Raw genomic sequence first — 17,029 nt, 5'->3', positions numbered from 1 at the left:
ACTGTTGACACAATAATCTGTGCTGATCACTGTTGATACATTAAATAATCTGTGCTGATCACTGTTGACACAATAATCTGTGCTGATCACTGTTGACACAATAATCTGTGCTGATCACTGTTGACACATTAAATAATATGTGCTGATCACTGTTGACACAATAATCTGTGCTGATCACTGTTGATACATTAAATAATCTGTGCTGATCACTGTTGACACAATAAATAATCTGTGCTGATCACTGTTGACACATTAATCTGTGCTGATCACTGTTGACACATTAAATAATATGTGCTGATCAATGCTGATACAAAAAATAATCTGTGGTGGTCACTGTTGACACAATAAATAATCTGTGCTGATCACTGTTGACACAATAATCTGTGCTGATCACTGTTGACACAATAATCTGTGCTGATCACTGTTGACACAATAAATAATATGTGCTGATCAATGCTGATACAAAAAATAATCTGTGGTGGTCACTGTTGACACAATAAATAATCTGTGCTGATCACTGTTGACACAATAATCTGTGCTGATCACTGTTGACACATTAAATAATCTGTGCTGATCACTGTTGACACAATAATCTGTGCTGATCACTGTTGATACATTAAATAATCTGTGCTGATCACTGTTGACACAATAATCTGTGCTGATCACTGTTGATACATTAAATAATCTGTGCTGATCACTGTTGACACAATAATCTGTGCTGATCACTGTTGATACATTAAATAATCTGTGCTGATCACTGTTGACACAATAATCTGTGCTGATCACTGTTGATACATTAAATAATCTGTGCTGATCACTGTTGACACAATAATCTGTGGTGGTCACTGTTGACACAATAAATAATCTGTGCTGATCACTGTTGACACAATAATCTGTGCTGATCACTGTTGACACATTAAATAATCTGTGCTGATCACTGTTGACACAATAATCTGTGCTGATCACTGTTGACACATTAAATAATCTGTGCTGATCACTGTTGACACAATAATCTGTGCTGATCACTGTTGACACAATAATCTGTGCTGATCACTGTTGACACATTAAATAATCTGTGCTGATCACTGTTGCTGATCACTGTTGACACATTAAATAATCTGTGCTGATCACTGTTGATACAATAATCTGTGCTGATCACTGTTGATACAATAATCTGTGCTGATCACTGTTGATACAATAATCTGTGCTGATCACTGTTGACACAATAATCTGTGCTGATCAATGCTGATACAAAAAATAATCTGTGGTGGTCACTGTTGACACAATAAATAATCTGTGCTGATCAATGCTGATACAAAAAATAATCTGTGCTGATCACTGTTGACACAATAATCTGTGGTGGTCACTGTCAACAATGATGTGAGCTGATCATGGCTGATACTCCTGGTAATTATCACTCTGACTAACAATAAATGGTATCATTACCAACAATAGACAGGAAATTTCTAGTCCATCTTAAAACCATTGCACAACTAACGTTAACATTCCAAATGAAGTAGTTTTTTGTTAAATCCTTTTAATACTGCTGACAGACAGGTCTGTAATGAGGTACTTGTCCTACACACACACACACACATGGGGATACACACCACTTACAACTGTGTATAAATTAATTAGCACATAGTTTCCATTACCGCATCTGCACATGGAGAATATTAATTCTTCTGCGTGGTAATCACCACCAATCAAAAGGTTCTGATGTCAGTAACATGCTCCACACAATCTGTAATGTTAATACACTACATGTTTTTATGCTTCCTAAAGTCAGCAGTCTGAAAACTTTTGGACACATGTAGGGTTACACTTTACCTGTGATGAACAGCACTAGATATATTTTTTTCCTTTCTTGTCTATGGTCTGTAGAAGAAACATCCAGTACAATTCTCAGATTAAATTCTAAGATATAGTAGTTAGTCACACAATGTAGATCATCACTGATATCCAATTAACATCAATGATACACATAATCACTAAGTAACATATTGAAAGCCAATACATTCAGCTCCACATGGACTCTCCCTCGTCCTGTATCCTACTGTAGATCTCCTTTGTTGGTCTGGGTATCTTGAGGACATGATGGACTGATTTGGGCCCCATACAATACAGATTACAAGCTAGCAGCTTTATTGGAATTTTAATTATGACAAATTTTCTTCCATGTCTGACTTGCTGCTACAGTACAATGGACAGGAGAATTGGAAGGTGGAGTTAAGATAGAACATGGTGGCATGGTTAACAAAGGAGCACATGGAGAAAATAGCATTTTCTTTTAATTATGCAAGATCTCCAGAGAGACAAAGACAGAAAAATAAAATCCTGTTCGATCATATCTGGGTGGGAAAGGGAAAAGTAACATGTTTGATAGAATGCACCGAACATCTAGTGCATACATTGCAACTAATACATAGAAATATTACTACAGGTTTTAAGTAACATACATATCTAGCAATTAAGTTAACACTTCCATATCAACTTTTCTATATGTATTTAAACAAAGGTTACAAGAAACACCTCGATCACATCAATCCATACAAGTAAACATATATATCACTTGTGTTCATGTGACTGAATGTTTACAGGTAGTTTTATATAAACTTAAACAGAATCATGTGACTGTAGATTATGGATGTATGAATGTTTACAACTGCAGGTCATAAACCCATTCAACATGTGACTTCAGTCCATAGAGATATAATTATATCTCACCAGTACTCGATCATGATAAGCATAGCCAACATGCTGTATGCCTTTACACAAACAAATCAGCACATATGTTGATAATGCTTTATAGATCTTAGTGGGCTTTTTGTCAAATGTGTTTTAAGGATCATTATACTGTGTGTTTGTACTTATTAGGACCATTATACTGTGTGTTTGTACTTGTTAGGACCATTATACTGCGTGTGTTTGTACTTGTTAGGACCATTATACTGCGTGTGTTTGTACTTGTTAGGACCATTATACTGCGTGTGTTTGTACTTGTTAGGACCATTATACTGCGTGTGTTTGTACTTGTTAGGACCATTATACTGCGTGTGTTTGTACTTGTTAGGACCATTATACTGCGTGTGTTTGTACTTGTTAGGACCATTATACTGCGTGTGTTTGTACTTGTTAGGACCATTATACTGTGTGTTTGCACTTGTTAGGACCATTATACTGCGTGTGTTTGTACTTTTTAGGACCATTATACTGCGTGTGTTTGTACTTGTTAGGACCATTATACTGCGTGTGTTTGTACTTGTTAGGACCATTATACTGTGTGTGTTTGTACTTATTAGGACCATTATACTGTGTGTTTGTACTTGTTAGGACCATTATACTGTGTGTTTGTACTTGTTAGGACCATTATACTGTGTGTTTGTACTTGTTAGGACCATTATACTGTGTGTGTTTGTACTTGTTAGGACCATTATACTGTGTGTTTGTACTTGTTAGGACCATTATACTGTGTGTTGTACTTGTTAGGACCATTATACTGTGTGTGTTGTACTTGTTAGGACCATTATACTGTGCATGTTGTACTTTATAGGACCATTATACTGTGTGTGTTGTACTTGTTAGGACCATTATACTGTGTGTGTTGTACTTGTTAGGACCATTATACTCTGTGTGTTTGTACTTGTTAGGACCATTATACTGTGTGTTTGTACTTGTTAGGACCATTATACTGTGTGTTGTACTTGTTAGGACCATTATACTGTGTGTGTTGTACTTGTGAGGACCATCATACTGTGTGTTTGTACTTGTTAGGACCATTATACTGTGTGTTGTACTTGTTAGGACCATTATACTGTGTGTGTTGTACTTGATAGGACCATTATACTGTGCGTGTTGTACTTGTTATGAGTGTACAAAGTCCTACAGTAGCATGAGCTCAACTTGTAAAGATCAATAAAAGCAACTTCCTCTGCCTTACCAACCACTCATCTGACAAAACTCCCACAAAACAGACATGCTGGGCCTGTGACTCATTCCATGGGTTATCTGGCAATCCAATGACACACCGACCATAAGAGTTCACACTTAATAGAAAAATGTCTTTAACAAATCATTAACCACTCTGAACATCAACAGACAAAACACAATTACACATCCATTTTCCACCCCATTGTAAGTCTAGGACTTAGAGGTTATCAATGATTGCAAAAATTATTTCAAACAACAAACCAATAATTTGTCATCATAAAAAAAATCCCATCAGATCAGATTACAACAAATTCCACTTTGTTGCAATAGAGTGATCAGAGGTTGTTTTGTTGTAAATATGTTCAACTTAAATGATAAAGACAGATAATAGAGACAAGGGTAGGTCAGTTTCCATATCCAGGTAAAATTGATACAGGTACAACTAGAAATTTTCATAGACAATTTCGACGGACTTTTCACCTATTTGGGCCTGTAATTAAAAGCAATGCCTGCAATAGGTATGAAATCAAAGTACAAAAGGATTCATCCTTTTGAACTGTACCAAAAAAAACAGAAGTTGAAATTTTGGTAAACACTACTTATTGTTATCAATAATATGTGTCCATAGGACCACAGGAGTTTTTAAGGAAATTTCACAACTGTTTACCTCTTAAAATATTAAATTGAATCCTTAGGAATTTTTTACATGATTGATGCCTGTGACCCTGAAAGTTGGTCAAGGTCATCCATACTACCAACAGTTATAGACAATCATATTAACTTTATATTTATTAGATATCAAGTCTCTAGGTGTTTCCAAACCTGAAAAGTTTCTGGTATTTTGGTACCCTAATTTGCACTTTTGAACTTTGACCCTACTGAAACCTTAAGTTGACATTTTACAAAAGATGTCCTACGAGAACATATCCAAAGATGATTTCAAAATGTCACATCATTATTGAGATATTGACGTTAGGGCAAAAATCAAATATGTCGTCATGGCAGCTATTTTGTTTTTCCAATAAGGTTAAAAATCACACACATTACCAAACCTATTCCATAACAATTTAACAAAATTTCATCATAGAATCTTGGAGTAATTCTAGTTCAAGCTTTTTGTATGCACTTTACATTGAACTATGGGAATTTTAAAGAATAACGTTAACTCAAAGAAAGACATCACAGAAGAAATGAGGACATGAAATGATCGGATTGACATTCTGCATTGAACTGCTGTGAAAAAGTAACAAGAGTGCCATGGACACAATATACTTGCCACAAAATATAAAGATCAAGATTGGTCCTTTTAATTATCTCTTTTAACATGTCTGTATCATAAATCTTACAAAAAAAAAATCAATGAACCGTAAAATTGCCCCTTCATGCACATTAAACCATTGTATTAGTGACATTGAGCAAGTTTTATGAAAATCTGGCCATTAGTTTACGAGGAGTTGCGTTCAAAAGAAATGGATGTACGAACAGACAGACAGAGAAGCTTTTTTATTTGAAAGAATTTCTATTAACATGTATAAAAAAACTTAAGATATGACGCTCATCTACATCAAATATAAATGTAGCAAATTTGAAGGACAAGTGGTTTTCGAATTATTGCTGTTTTAGAATTTCTGATAATTGTGTCATGGTGGCCATATTGGTTTTTTGACCTACTTAAAAATGTGAAATTAACAAGTTCAGATGTACTTCCATAACATACTATATAGTTTACAAGTCTATCCCTTACTGTTTAAAAGATTATGAACCCACAAATTCGGAAGAATAATAATAATAAGAAACATAACTAAAACAATTGGTCTTTTCATCAAAAGGTAAAAAGACTTAATTAATGAAAATACAACATGTCATCTTGATCATGGTATGGCTTCAATGTTAGTTTGTATGCTGGGTTTATTGAACATCCATTTAAAACTGGGTGATTCCTTGTAGTTGCTGGATGCCATCTGATTCAACAGCATGCAGGAGGCCCATCACACACTATGTATGACAATGACATTGGAAAACTCTTTACATAGGGAATACATGCCTGACAAACATATAGTTGCAAAATATGACTATCTGATTATTATTAATGGTGGCATGGTCAAAACACATGTACTTGATGCTCTTTGATTCATCTGATATTTGAAAAATAGGAAATTCCTTCAATTACAATCTTAATGCTAATGCACATTCAAATGTAGGTTTTTGATTTCCTCAGTTGCCAAACTCGGTTGCAAAATGTAAGTTCCTTAGCTGCAATTGAATTCATTTATAAGCTCTGCTGTATCTAATTCTGAATCTGTATTGAAATCTGCTATTCTCTTGTGTGTCTTTTTTTGCAATCCTGAGACTCAGAGCTATCATAGCCCTAGTTCTCTGCAACAGTAACACTCTCACTGACGTAATCATTACAAATATCTACAACACTTCAACAACATAGATCAATACACAGGTTTGGACATTTTCTCCTGTTCAAGGTCTAACATTCTATACCACTAATCAGGGAATCTCTCTGGCAAAAGTTCATGACTGGTAATAAGCCCACCCACATCTATTTCTGTTCCTGTAGAACTACCTATAAATCCTACATCACTCTATAACAGTATCACTGAAACATTAATTCTTACTGTATATAGGGAAGCCGTTAATGAAGTTTGACATTTACCTACTAACAATGAAAGAAAAGACACTGTTTTAAAAGAAAGCTAAAACTCTCAGCGAATATTTTCCTGTACAATTTAAGTCAGTGACTTGTGGTAAAGATTCTAGGATATATCTCAGAGATAAAATCTCATGTCATATCCAGGGGTATTAACCTGCAGATAAGGCTCAGGAATTGTACCTGGTGCCCCCACTACATGATCTTAAGAGGCGATTAAACTTGAGATCTCTATTTTTCTATATTTCTTTTTGTCTCCCTTCACATTGCCTCACTTTCAGCCCTAAGTTGCCTCCATGAGCAAGACTTTTAATGTCTCATTAGTTACATCTTCCTGTTCAATATTCTGCAACGTGTGTTTTAATGACTGGTTTGCCTGTTGTCAGTACGAGACTGGGCGATGTGTCCTGCTGGATGCTTTCTGCGGTATACCTCTGTGTCATAGCACCCTGAAGTTAGCTTCAGTTTATTTACATGATCATATCACTGCTAATTCCCTACTTAATATCCAGCAGCACCGGTTGACCTTTCGTATGTATTTTGTGACAGGGTGGGATGTCCTGCTACTTGCCTTCTGCAATACGCCTTAGTGAGGTAGCATTATGAAGTCGTCTTCAGTTCCAAATTATTACATGGAATTGCAGCTTACACAAACATTTTGCAGCCCCCACACACGCAACACATGCACTCACCTTTAATACATTGGGATTCTGTCCTTGAAAGATTTCACCTGATTTCTCAGACCATACAGTTTGGTCAGCAACAAATATTATTTAAGTCAAGTCAGATTAGCACTAGGACACCACAGGTTAATCTTAGGAAATCATCTGCCCGACTGTTAGTAGTGAAACGTTAATGCTGAGCAATGAATCTGACCAGTGATATCGAATTCCTGGTGGAGAATAACTTGGATAGAGAAAGAGTTATTTCCCTTCACTTACCAGTAAAACGACAATTTACAATATTTGATTGTCTAAATAATCAGCATATTATCACAATGTATATATTCTGCATGTATAGTACCAGCACATGTATTTGGTTAACATTACTTTCAAGGATTCTTTGAAAACATACATATATTGAGGCAAATAATACAAGAGGCCTATAAGACCAGTATTGCTCACCTGACTAAGCTGAATTTTCTTCAATCTTAAAAGTTTGTATTTATTTCTATTATCTGCCACTCCCCCGCCTTACAGAGTCAGCAAAACCAATTATACAAGTCACCTTCACCAAAGAACGCTTCACATCAAATTGCAATCGGATACTGTCATTTCTACAGAAGAAGTATTTTAATTAATTTGCTATATTTCCCCTATAGAGCCCTGCCCCTCCTGTCCCAGGGGACCCATAGGGCCTAAATCCTTCGGACCTGGTGAGCTAAAAATAGTGAATGATTCAAGTGATAACATGAAAACAAAACTGTATTTCTTAAGGAATTTATGAACAAACCAATTAAAGAAATATCAAAAATGCAAAATGTTATAAAAAACATGATCCTGTATTCTGCATGTGTGATACCCATTTATCAAATTATAATGAACTAAAATTATTCCATGGTCTGATATAAATTATTGCTATCTAACATGTGAAAATCTCATAATTCACAATATTTCTTCATTCTAGTACAGAAATACATTGTGTATTACACATAAATTAATGAGAGTAGAACTATTTATGTAGTTACACAGGGGGTTATATTGTAGAGAGATTGGAAAAAGTCAGACCTTATTTATATTCTTGTTCAAAACTGAAGAGCCTGAATAATCTGCTGTAAATATATCAACATTGTTCTCAAGCATGTGTACGAAGGGGAATAACTCTATATATAGAACATATATGGTTTTGTTATCAGTGTCCACTCTCCCAACATTAAATTTGTTAAAACATAATTTTCTGATTAAACATGTCAAGGATTAAGTGATTGGCAGCAGTGAAAGCCATTTTCCTTACTCCTGAGGGGTTGGACAGGAGTAGGACAGGACTAGGACAGGAGTAGGACAGGGTTTGGACAGGAGTAGGACGGGACTAGGACAGGAGTAGGACAGGGGTAGGACAGGAGTAGGACAGGGGTAGGACAGGAATAGGACAGGGGTGGGACAGGAGTAGGACAGAACTAGGACAGGAGTAGGACAGGGGTTGGACAGGAGTAGGACAGGAATAGGACAGGGGTTGGACAGGGGTTGGACAGGAGTAGGACGGGACTAGGACAGGGGTAGGACAGAAGTAGGACAGGGATTGGACAGGAGTAGAACAGGAGTAGGACAGGGGTTGGACAGTAGGACATGGAGTAGGACAGGAGAAGGACAGGGGTTGGACAGGGGTAGGACAGAAGTAGGACGGGTTGGACAGGAGTAGAACAGGAGTAGGACAGGGGTTGGACAGTAGGACATGGAGTAGGACAGGAGAAGGACAGGGGTTGGACAGGAGTAGGACAGGAGTAGAACAGGGGTTGGACAGGAGTAGAACAGGAGTAGGACAGGGGTTGGACAGGAGTAGGACATGGAGTAGGACAGGAGAAGGACAGGGGTTGGACAGGAGTAGGACAGGAGTAGAACAGGGGTTGGACAGGAGTAGGACAGGAGTAAGACATGAGTATGACAGTGGTAGGACATGGAGTTGATAGGATGATGAACATCAGATTTCTAGTTCAGTTTAGTTTTTTCTATGCAATCCTCTCCATTGGAAAAGAATAGTATACATGTAATCCATCAAATGTAACATCACATCTCTGAACAAAACAAGCAACAAGAACAAGTGTATATGGAGTTTGAAATGGTTTATGATCACAAGTCGGATATCATTCTCTTCATATTTTGCAAAAGATCACGTTTATTTTTGGGCGTATCTGAACACAAATATTTTACTGGGTTTATACTTCAATTAGTTTTGAAGAAAAAAAACTGATTGCCTTTTAACTCATCAGCACTCAAAAATTCTAATAAGTCAGAAAATGAGGCACATGAAAAGAATTACAAATTGTAACAACAAAATTGGGACGAACAAGGTATTAACAAAAACTGAAATTGAACAAAACTAAATAAGTATCAACAATAGTATTGAATCACTAGTGTGGAGCTTGTCCGCACATCCCCAGAATGAGATTGTATCTGGTTTTTCAGGATACCAATGTCATTTCCAGCTTCTGAAGCATCCTTTCCTGAACATTTCTGGCAGGAAAAGCTGTCTGCAGCAGGTTGATGGGATTTAGATCTGGCAAGTAGGCTGGGTAATCCATTCATTGAATGATTCTCTTGCGTTCAATACTGCTCAGTCACCCTTATTCTATGTGGCATAGCATTATTGTCCATAAAGTCAGAGCCAATAGCTCCAGCATAAGTTCTGGTAAATGCACGGATTCAATCACAGTCAAGATGACTGTATCAGTACCATGATTTCAGAGACATGGAGGCCAATTCTCACACCACTTGCCACAGCACATCGTCACTAAACCTCTGCCATATCGGTTCCACAGTATTACCTCCCCATGTTAACACCTGGAATCTCTCCCCATGTTGTTACCATACTCTATAAAGCCTCTAATGGTGAAGACAGAATCTGGACTCTCTGTAAAAAGAACTAGTTCCCACTCCTAAACAGCCCCATCTAATTGACAAAGCGGTCTCTAGCATGATCGGCAGTTAAGGGAACTTGTATTGCTGGTATATGTGATCTTAAACCAGCATCATGGAGATTGTTCCTAACTTTCTGAGTGGATACCCAGGTATCAGCAGTAGGAGGTGAAGCTGCGGCAGTTTGGAACCCATGTGGCTATGTAAGTCTTAGTCTTGGCACAGAATTTTCTAACCTGAACTCCAGAACTATGTCTGTAAGGGTTACTTCCCATTAGTATGAAATGATTCCGCATTCTCGTGTCCAGTTGACATAATGCTCAGTTTTATCTCCTGTTGGTTCAAGGGTTGATTTCCCAGGCATCTCCATCCAAACCAGCGTTTCATCTATATTGCCAATATTTCGATGTTCATAATTACACAGTCTCCTCATGCGAGTAATGAATCACAAGAAATAATCCACCCAATTAATGATTGCAGATACAGGGTAGTCTTTCTCATAGAAATTTGATGTCTCCGTTTCAAGCGAAACCATCCCCTAGAAGCTTTAAAAGATTGACATCCATTAAGTTTATGAAGCCGTAATGCCTCAGCCCTGAGTGCTTTTCCAGTTACACAGACTCCCTTCTCTCGCCAGTCTGTTAACCAAGTCATAAGTTTGTTGTCAATGTCCAAATTTTTCACTTTACGACGCTGCTTTCCTTTGGTTCTGATTTTTCCTCATTTTTCAGCCATCTCTGCACACATTTTCTTTGAATTTTGAAATGACTAGCGGCTTTATGGTTACCGTTTTCTTTGGCAAATTTTATCACAATAATTTTGAATGTTTTTGTAACTTGGTGAACTTCTACAAGAGAACAAGCTTGATAAACGTAAAATGTTTAAAGTAATTATCTTAAACGGCTAAGAAGAACTGGTCTGGAAAAACTGTTCTTTGTGATTTAGCATATCTGTTTCAATGGTCACAGAAACAGTATCAAATGGCACTATTACATTAGTAGTTTGATAACTACACATTTTTGAGCAATTATTATGAACTGGTCTGGAAAATGATCTTCCATGGATGCATGGACAGACGTAGCCCAAATCAATACCCCTTCAAAATGTGGGTTTTTTCCCCAAACAATTGAAATGGCACCTTGTATCGTTTGGATACCAAGTTGTTGTATTGCAATTGTCTTGTGCATTCCATTTAAAATCAGCATTAAATATTATTAAGGTGTATTATAGCAAGGTGGGCCATTTGCAAAACCCTAAAGACAACACTATCGTGCCAGAAAAAAATTGAAAGTTGGAAAATATTCATTCAAACTATCATTCATTGTGACATGAAAGTGGGTGTCCCAGTAATGCATTGCACCAATGCCACGTAGCAACCTCACAGGCATAGCATCAAAAAGTCTTGTTCACCAAGATACTTCAGTACATGTGCAGACAACAAGGGTCTGGTTGAATGAGACTAAGCAATTGAAACATTTCAAGAATGTCCAAAAGAATAAACTAGGGAAGTCAAGACATCTTGAACTAGTCAAATAAATACAGCATTCAAGGAAGGAAAAATTCATTAAACTTTAGGTTAATAAATATTGTCACCAAATATTTTGTTAAGTTTGTCTACCACAACGAAATACATCAGTGATAATTAACGCTATGCTCGCTCCACATGGCTTTGTCATAATTCATATTATTGAAAATAATCTAACTGAAAAATGTGCATTGTGACATGCACCATTTCACAGATAAAGCTGTATCATTGCAGGTGTGCATTCTTATTGGACACAATAACATGAAAAGCCATAAGGTCACATTTTATACTGTCAACAGACTTACCAGTCCATATGTATAATTTGAATAAAGTTACCAAATTTACTGGTGGGTTCACAAAATATACCTGTGTACAGGAGTAATTAAAAACATCTCTGGAACTATTGCTTTCAATGCCTTTTTCATTTCACAAATCCAAAGGTATGTTTACCTCTTTACCAGGTCTGGAAAAACCACAAATTTGCATACCGGCCTATCATATGCCAATATTGGGGTATGGGTTTGTTGGAAAAATAGCCAACATCATTTTGACCGTAACTTTTGGAATACATTTTTAAAAGTCGCATTAATTTATGACATGATGTTTACTTCAAGAATTTAGCAACTTGAGGTAACAGTTGCCACCATGCTAATTGTACTATCCCATCATATAGGCTGAAAATAATGTATTTATTTCTAGTATTTTATTTTTACAGTTATGACGTTTCATGACTAAATAAATGTGACTTCCACAAAAAAATGATAAAGCGAAGTTTAAAGTAATAGGCCAGTGTGCATATTAGTTTATTTTTGAATTCCCCAACTTGTCTATCATTACTGTACTGCAGGAAATTGAAAAAGCAAATGCCATCAGGTACATAACTTAGAAGTGTGTATCACCAGAGGAGTTATGTTTCCTGATACCAGTGTCATTGTACGTATTTCACATGTATGTATGCAGAATCATATGTTCCAATAATCAGTTGTAATGTCTTGGAGGTTTCATTTTTCCCCCTTTTTTTACTAAGGCCAAAGCATGTACACAATCAATGAAACACTATCAAGACACATTCACTTAGATCGCAAAAGCTTCTCTGGAATGATGGGACGATACACATCATATCAATATGTGAAACAAGTCGTGACATAAAGCTTAGATTCAGCAACATACAGATGCTGTAGCTAAGCGATCAGAACGTACGTGGAACATCACCATACGTTCGGCATAAAAATGCATTACATTTCTTACCATAAGACAAATTTTCGCTCAGCTTCAGTGGCCCTCGAAGAATATATACGACAAAGATTACCAACATGAACCAAACAGCCCATAGATAGGTCCAAGACCAATGGATCCACGATTTTACTTTTTCCAAGCACCTCGACAGGAAACCCGCCATATTGGGTACACCAAGACCCGCACTGAATAAATTACAAATAGACATTCTATTTCCTAGTTCTGATAAAACATCGACTGGTTGTGATTTGTTAACATTGTGGTTTTTAATAAAAAAAATATCTGTTGTGTATGATTTAGCGCGTTATATTTTAATCAAAGTATAAAATAATATTCTCTGTGAACCTACTATCGGCGGAACATCAATATTTTTCTCAAGTTGCAAGGTGCGAGATCGCGGGTTTATTTATATTTTCCCAAAATCTACTAAACACCAACCATATTGATGTGTAATACACGAATGCAGCTATATGGTTTAAGTATAATTGTGATTAATTAACTGTTCATGTCATTTATGCAGTAATCTGGTTTACACGTCCCTGGGTTTACTAAAGACGTCAGTTTCACTCGACTTTTCGCAGCTTAACCTATGGGGAAACAGCAGGAACCTATTGGTCCCTTTGGTTTCATTGTCAACACCTATATTGAATTATCTTTCATGGGAGTAATAAGAAAGTATCACTTGAATTAATTAGTTTGTTTCCTAGAAAGACGATGCTAGAACGTTTCTGTTAAAATAAGAAAATGTTATATCACGCGGGAGAGTTTGAAGTGAAAGCAGAAATACCCTTTCCCTTTGATTTTTTTGCTTGAATCAATACATTTAAACTATGCAAAGATAAAAATGCGTAAATGTTGTGATTTTGTTCATAGGAGTCTGGAAGGAAATACTGGATGTTTAGGCCATTGTCCATCTGAAGTTGTGACACAATGTTTGGACAAGGGGCAGGATTTGGTCAGTCTAGTGCTGGATCTGCATTTGGGCAGGCAACTGGACAAAACCAACAGACCTATGGCACTGGGCAGGGTCCTGGGTTTGGCACAAATGGGCAATCAACATTTGGTTCAGCAGGCCAGACACCAATGGGATTTGGAAGTACAACACAATCCTCATCAATTTTTGGTACATCTACAAGTACACCAGCATTTGGTGGTTCTTCAGTGTTTCGTACAACCACAAATTCATCAGCATTTGGTGTAACCATGAGCACCAGCCAATCAACATTTGGAGCTGGAACTGCCTTTGGAACTGGTCTCATAAACAATTCATCAGCTTTTATCTCAAGTCAGACATCCAGTGGATCAGGTTTTGGTAATGTGGCAACTTCATCATCAATATTTGGTGGTTCAGGAACTGCAAGTACATTAGGTGGCCAAACTACAGCAACATCTTTATTTGGGGGTACAAATCTCACTATTTTAGAGCCTCTTGGTGGCTCTGGACAGGGCAGTGGTTCTGTACTTACTAGCTCCAATCAAACCATTTCTGCTTTCAGTACTGCTGCTCCGAGCAATTTAGCATTTGGTGGCACAAGTAATAGCCAGAGAAGCACAACATTTGGTGCCGCTAGCCAGAGTAGTTCAACATTTGGTGGCACTGGCCAGGGAAGTTCAGTCTTTGGTGGCACGGGCCAAGGAAATTCAACATTTGGTGGCACTGGCCAGGGAAGTTCAACATTTGGTGGCACCAGCCAGGGCAGTTCAATGTTTGGTGGCTCTGGCCAAGGAAGTTCAATTTTTGGTGGCACTGGCCAGGGTAGTTCAACATTAGTTGCCACTGGGCAGGGTAACGCATCTGTATTTGGTGGTCAGACTACCTTAGCCTTTGGAAGTACAACAGGATTTGGCACAGTACCACAGGGACAAACAGCTCCTGGACAACAAAGTAAAGGTATTAATATGTCACATGGTCAAATGTCTTGAGTTAAAATGTAAAATAGGTCTGAAAATAAACATTCCAAAATTCTTATTAAAAATGTTTTCTCTCGTACATGTATTTTCATACAGTAGAGATGAGTGTTTGAGATGTAACACATTTTACAGAAACTGGTTCTACAGCCAGCCTGTTTGGCGGCACTACTACAACCAATGTGTTTGGAGGTGCTTCTAAGACCAGTTCAGGATCTGTGTTCGGTGGATCTGAGGGTAAAGTCCCTACAGGAAATGCTGCCAGTCCTCCATCAAATCTCTCCAAACAGCTACAGCCCCCTAAAACAACTTTCATCACCAAGACAACACTGTCAAAAGGTAAGATCAATCTTGATTTTACATGTGTATATGAATATAGCATATTTGATGTAAAGGATTGTTGTGTTAAATTCAATTTTAGTTTTACAAACTCTTCTTTGATATGTGTATATAATTCTGACAGCATCACTCGGCTATGTGTAGATATAGTTTGATATAGATTACACTGAAATACCTTTATTTCAGCACTAATAGCTTTAGTGCATTTAGCTAATTTTAGATGGAGTTTGAAATGTAATAACAAAGATTTGAACTTGACTGAATTATCTGTTTGAGTTCACTTGTACCTCTCATTGTCTTTATGTTGAAAGATTAATCAATAACAGATCTTGTTTCATTAGTAAATAAATATTTCTACATCTGTATAGGTGGAGAAGATTGTAAAGGATCAGGATCTGACAGGACTCCCACAGGAACACAGGACCAAGCCATGCCTTCACATGGTCAGTGTTTGACTGGCACTAATGTCTCCACCGGGAGCTCTTCCTCTTCCACTCATCTCTTTGGTAAAACAGGTAATGGTGTCCAGGTGTCTTTTGAACTTAAAAAGTGTCTCATTTACAAGTAACAACATTGAACTCAAAGACTGTTATCAAATTGGATGTTAAAAACATTTTTAAGACAGCCTTCTGTGTTGGCATTAACAAGCAAATTTTTCTCATCACTACATTTTTAAGAATTATTTATAATATTGTGATTGTTATTTAGGAGTGAATATATTTAATTCAGTAAATAATGTCTAAATTAAATACATCTGGAACGTTAAAAAATTTGTTCTCGCTTTATCACACAAATCACATTGAATTTTAAGATGACAAAAACCAGGGTCTTTTTGGCAAGGACAGGACTAGTGACACTCGCAAATTGGGAAGGAAAACAAGTGATGACACAGGTAATAAATTGTATCTATATCTGGTATTTGTATTGTTTTCCACAGCTTCAGGTTTTTACTGAATCCACAATTGAACAGGAAATCAGACTAATTAAGTGAAAATAGAAAGCTTTTCAGAACTAAAAACTAAATTTCTTATTTCCTCATGATCAGGTCACTTAGCCTAAGCTGTGGTGTGGCATCCGTTGTCTGTCCAATATCAACTTCTTCTCAATTACCTTTAAGGCCAAGAACCATATTTGGATGGTAGGTTTCTGAGATGAATTTTTGTGAAAAGAAATTATCCTGACCTCTTCTTGGAGACTTTGAAGACATTGAAATATTATTGTAATTGTGAAAAATGTTAAATAGCAGGTGAGTGATGGTTATCCGTAGGGCCTCATGTTAATTTCATAAAATGCTTTTCTTGGGTGAAGGGCTCTGTTTTGTATTTACATATGTCAAGTATTGATAAAAAGATTTGAAGTGAACCGCTTTTTAATTCTATAATGTTTGCCAGTAGATGTTTGCCAGTCCAGTCACTCAGATTCTTTAAAACGACTGATTTGATGGTCCTGGCAAACATCTCAATGATCGAGACATGATTGAAAACGAAAATTCATCTTTCGGAATAAAGTTTGGTTTTGAATCGTGTTTTATTTTCAGATGAAGCTCCGAGGGCAAAGAGGACTATGTTACGGCGACTGTCATCTGTGTCTAGTGATATTTCTGACAAGGTTGTGATAGTGTGTAGGAACGTTCCAGCTAAATGTAATAATAGTATGAGCTTGAAAAGTCACTTCACTAAGTTCGGCCAAGTGAAAAGGATTTTACCAAACCCAAAACGGCAGCAGGCTACAATTCACTTCAACACACATGTATGTTGACACACCAGTAACAATTTAAATCTGTTTTCATTTGGATCAAGTTAAGACTTGCTTCTCTATGAATGTTTCTTGCATTGCCAAAAATAATTTAGCTGGTTAAGT

At 36.9% G+C, this 17,029-nt stretch overlaps 2 protein-coding genes across 3 annotated transcripts in view; one reads left to right on the top strand and one right to left on the bottom strand.

The window, feature by feature from the left end:
- The window catches only part of LOC132559923 (suppressor of tumorigenicity 7 protein homolog), a 97,442-nt gene extending 84,357 nt beyond the window's left edge, over positions 1-13,085 (bottom strand). For both annotated transcript variants that reach the window (XM_060224553.1, XM_060224554.1), the window contains exon 1: positions 12,935-13,085. In XM_060224553.1, the coding sequence (XP_060080536.1) occupies positions 12,935-13,085 (151 nt within the window). The remainder of the gene's footprint in view (positions 1-12,934) is intronic.
- A 749-nt stretch (positions 13,086-13,834) lies between these two features.
- Positions 13,835-17,029, top strand: part of LOC132559920 (germinal-center associated nuclear protein-like) — a 47,450-nt gene continuing 44,255 nt past the window's right edge. Inside the window, exons 1-5 of the mRNA XM_060224551.1 lie at positions 13,835-14,813; positions 14,966-15,169; positions 15,538-15,684; positions 15,981-16,061; positions 16,707-16,918. Coding sequence (XP_060080534.1) covers positions 13,853-14,813; positions 14,966-15,169; positions 15,538-15,684; positions 15,981-16,061; positions 16,707-16,918 — 1,605 coding nt within the window. The 5' untranslated portion in view covers positions 13,835-13,852. The remainder of the gene's footprint in view (positions 14,814-14,965; positions 15,170-15,537; positions 15,685-15,980; positions 16,062-16,706; positions 16,919-17,029) is intronic.

The sequence above is a fragment of the Ylistrum balloti genome, unplaced genomic scaffold, assembly GCF_031769215.1.
Source record: "Ylistrum balloti isolate Yb309-2 unplaced genomic scaffold, AGI_CSIRO_Ybal_v1 Utg370996, whole genome shotgun sequence".
Taxonomy (NCBI): domain Eukaryota; kingdom Metazoa; phylum Mollusca; class Bivalvia; order Pectinida; family Pectinidae; genus Ylistrum; species Ylistrum balloti.
This window is presented reverse-complemented; position numbering and strand designations above follow the sequence as displayed.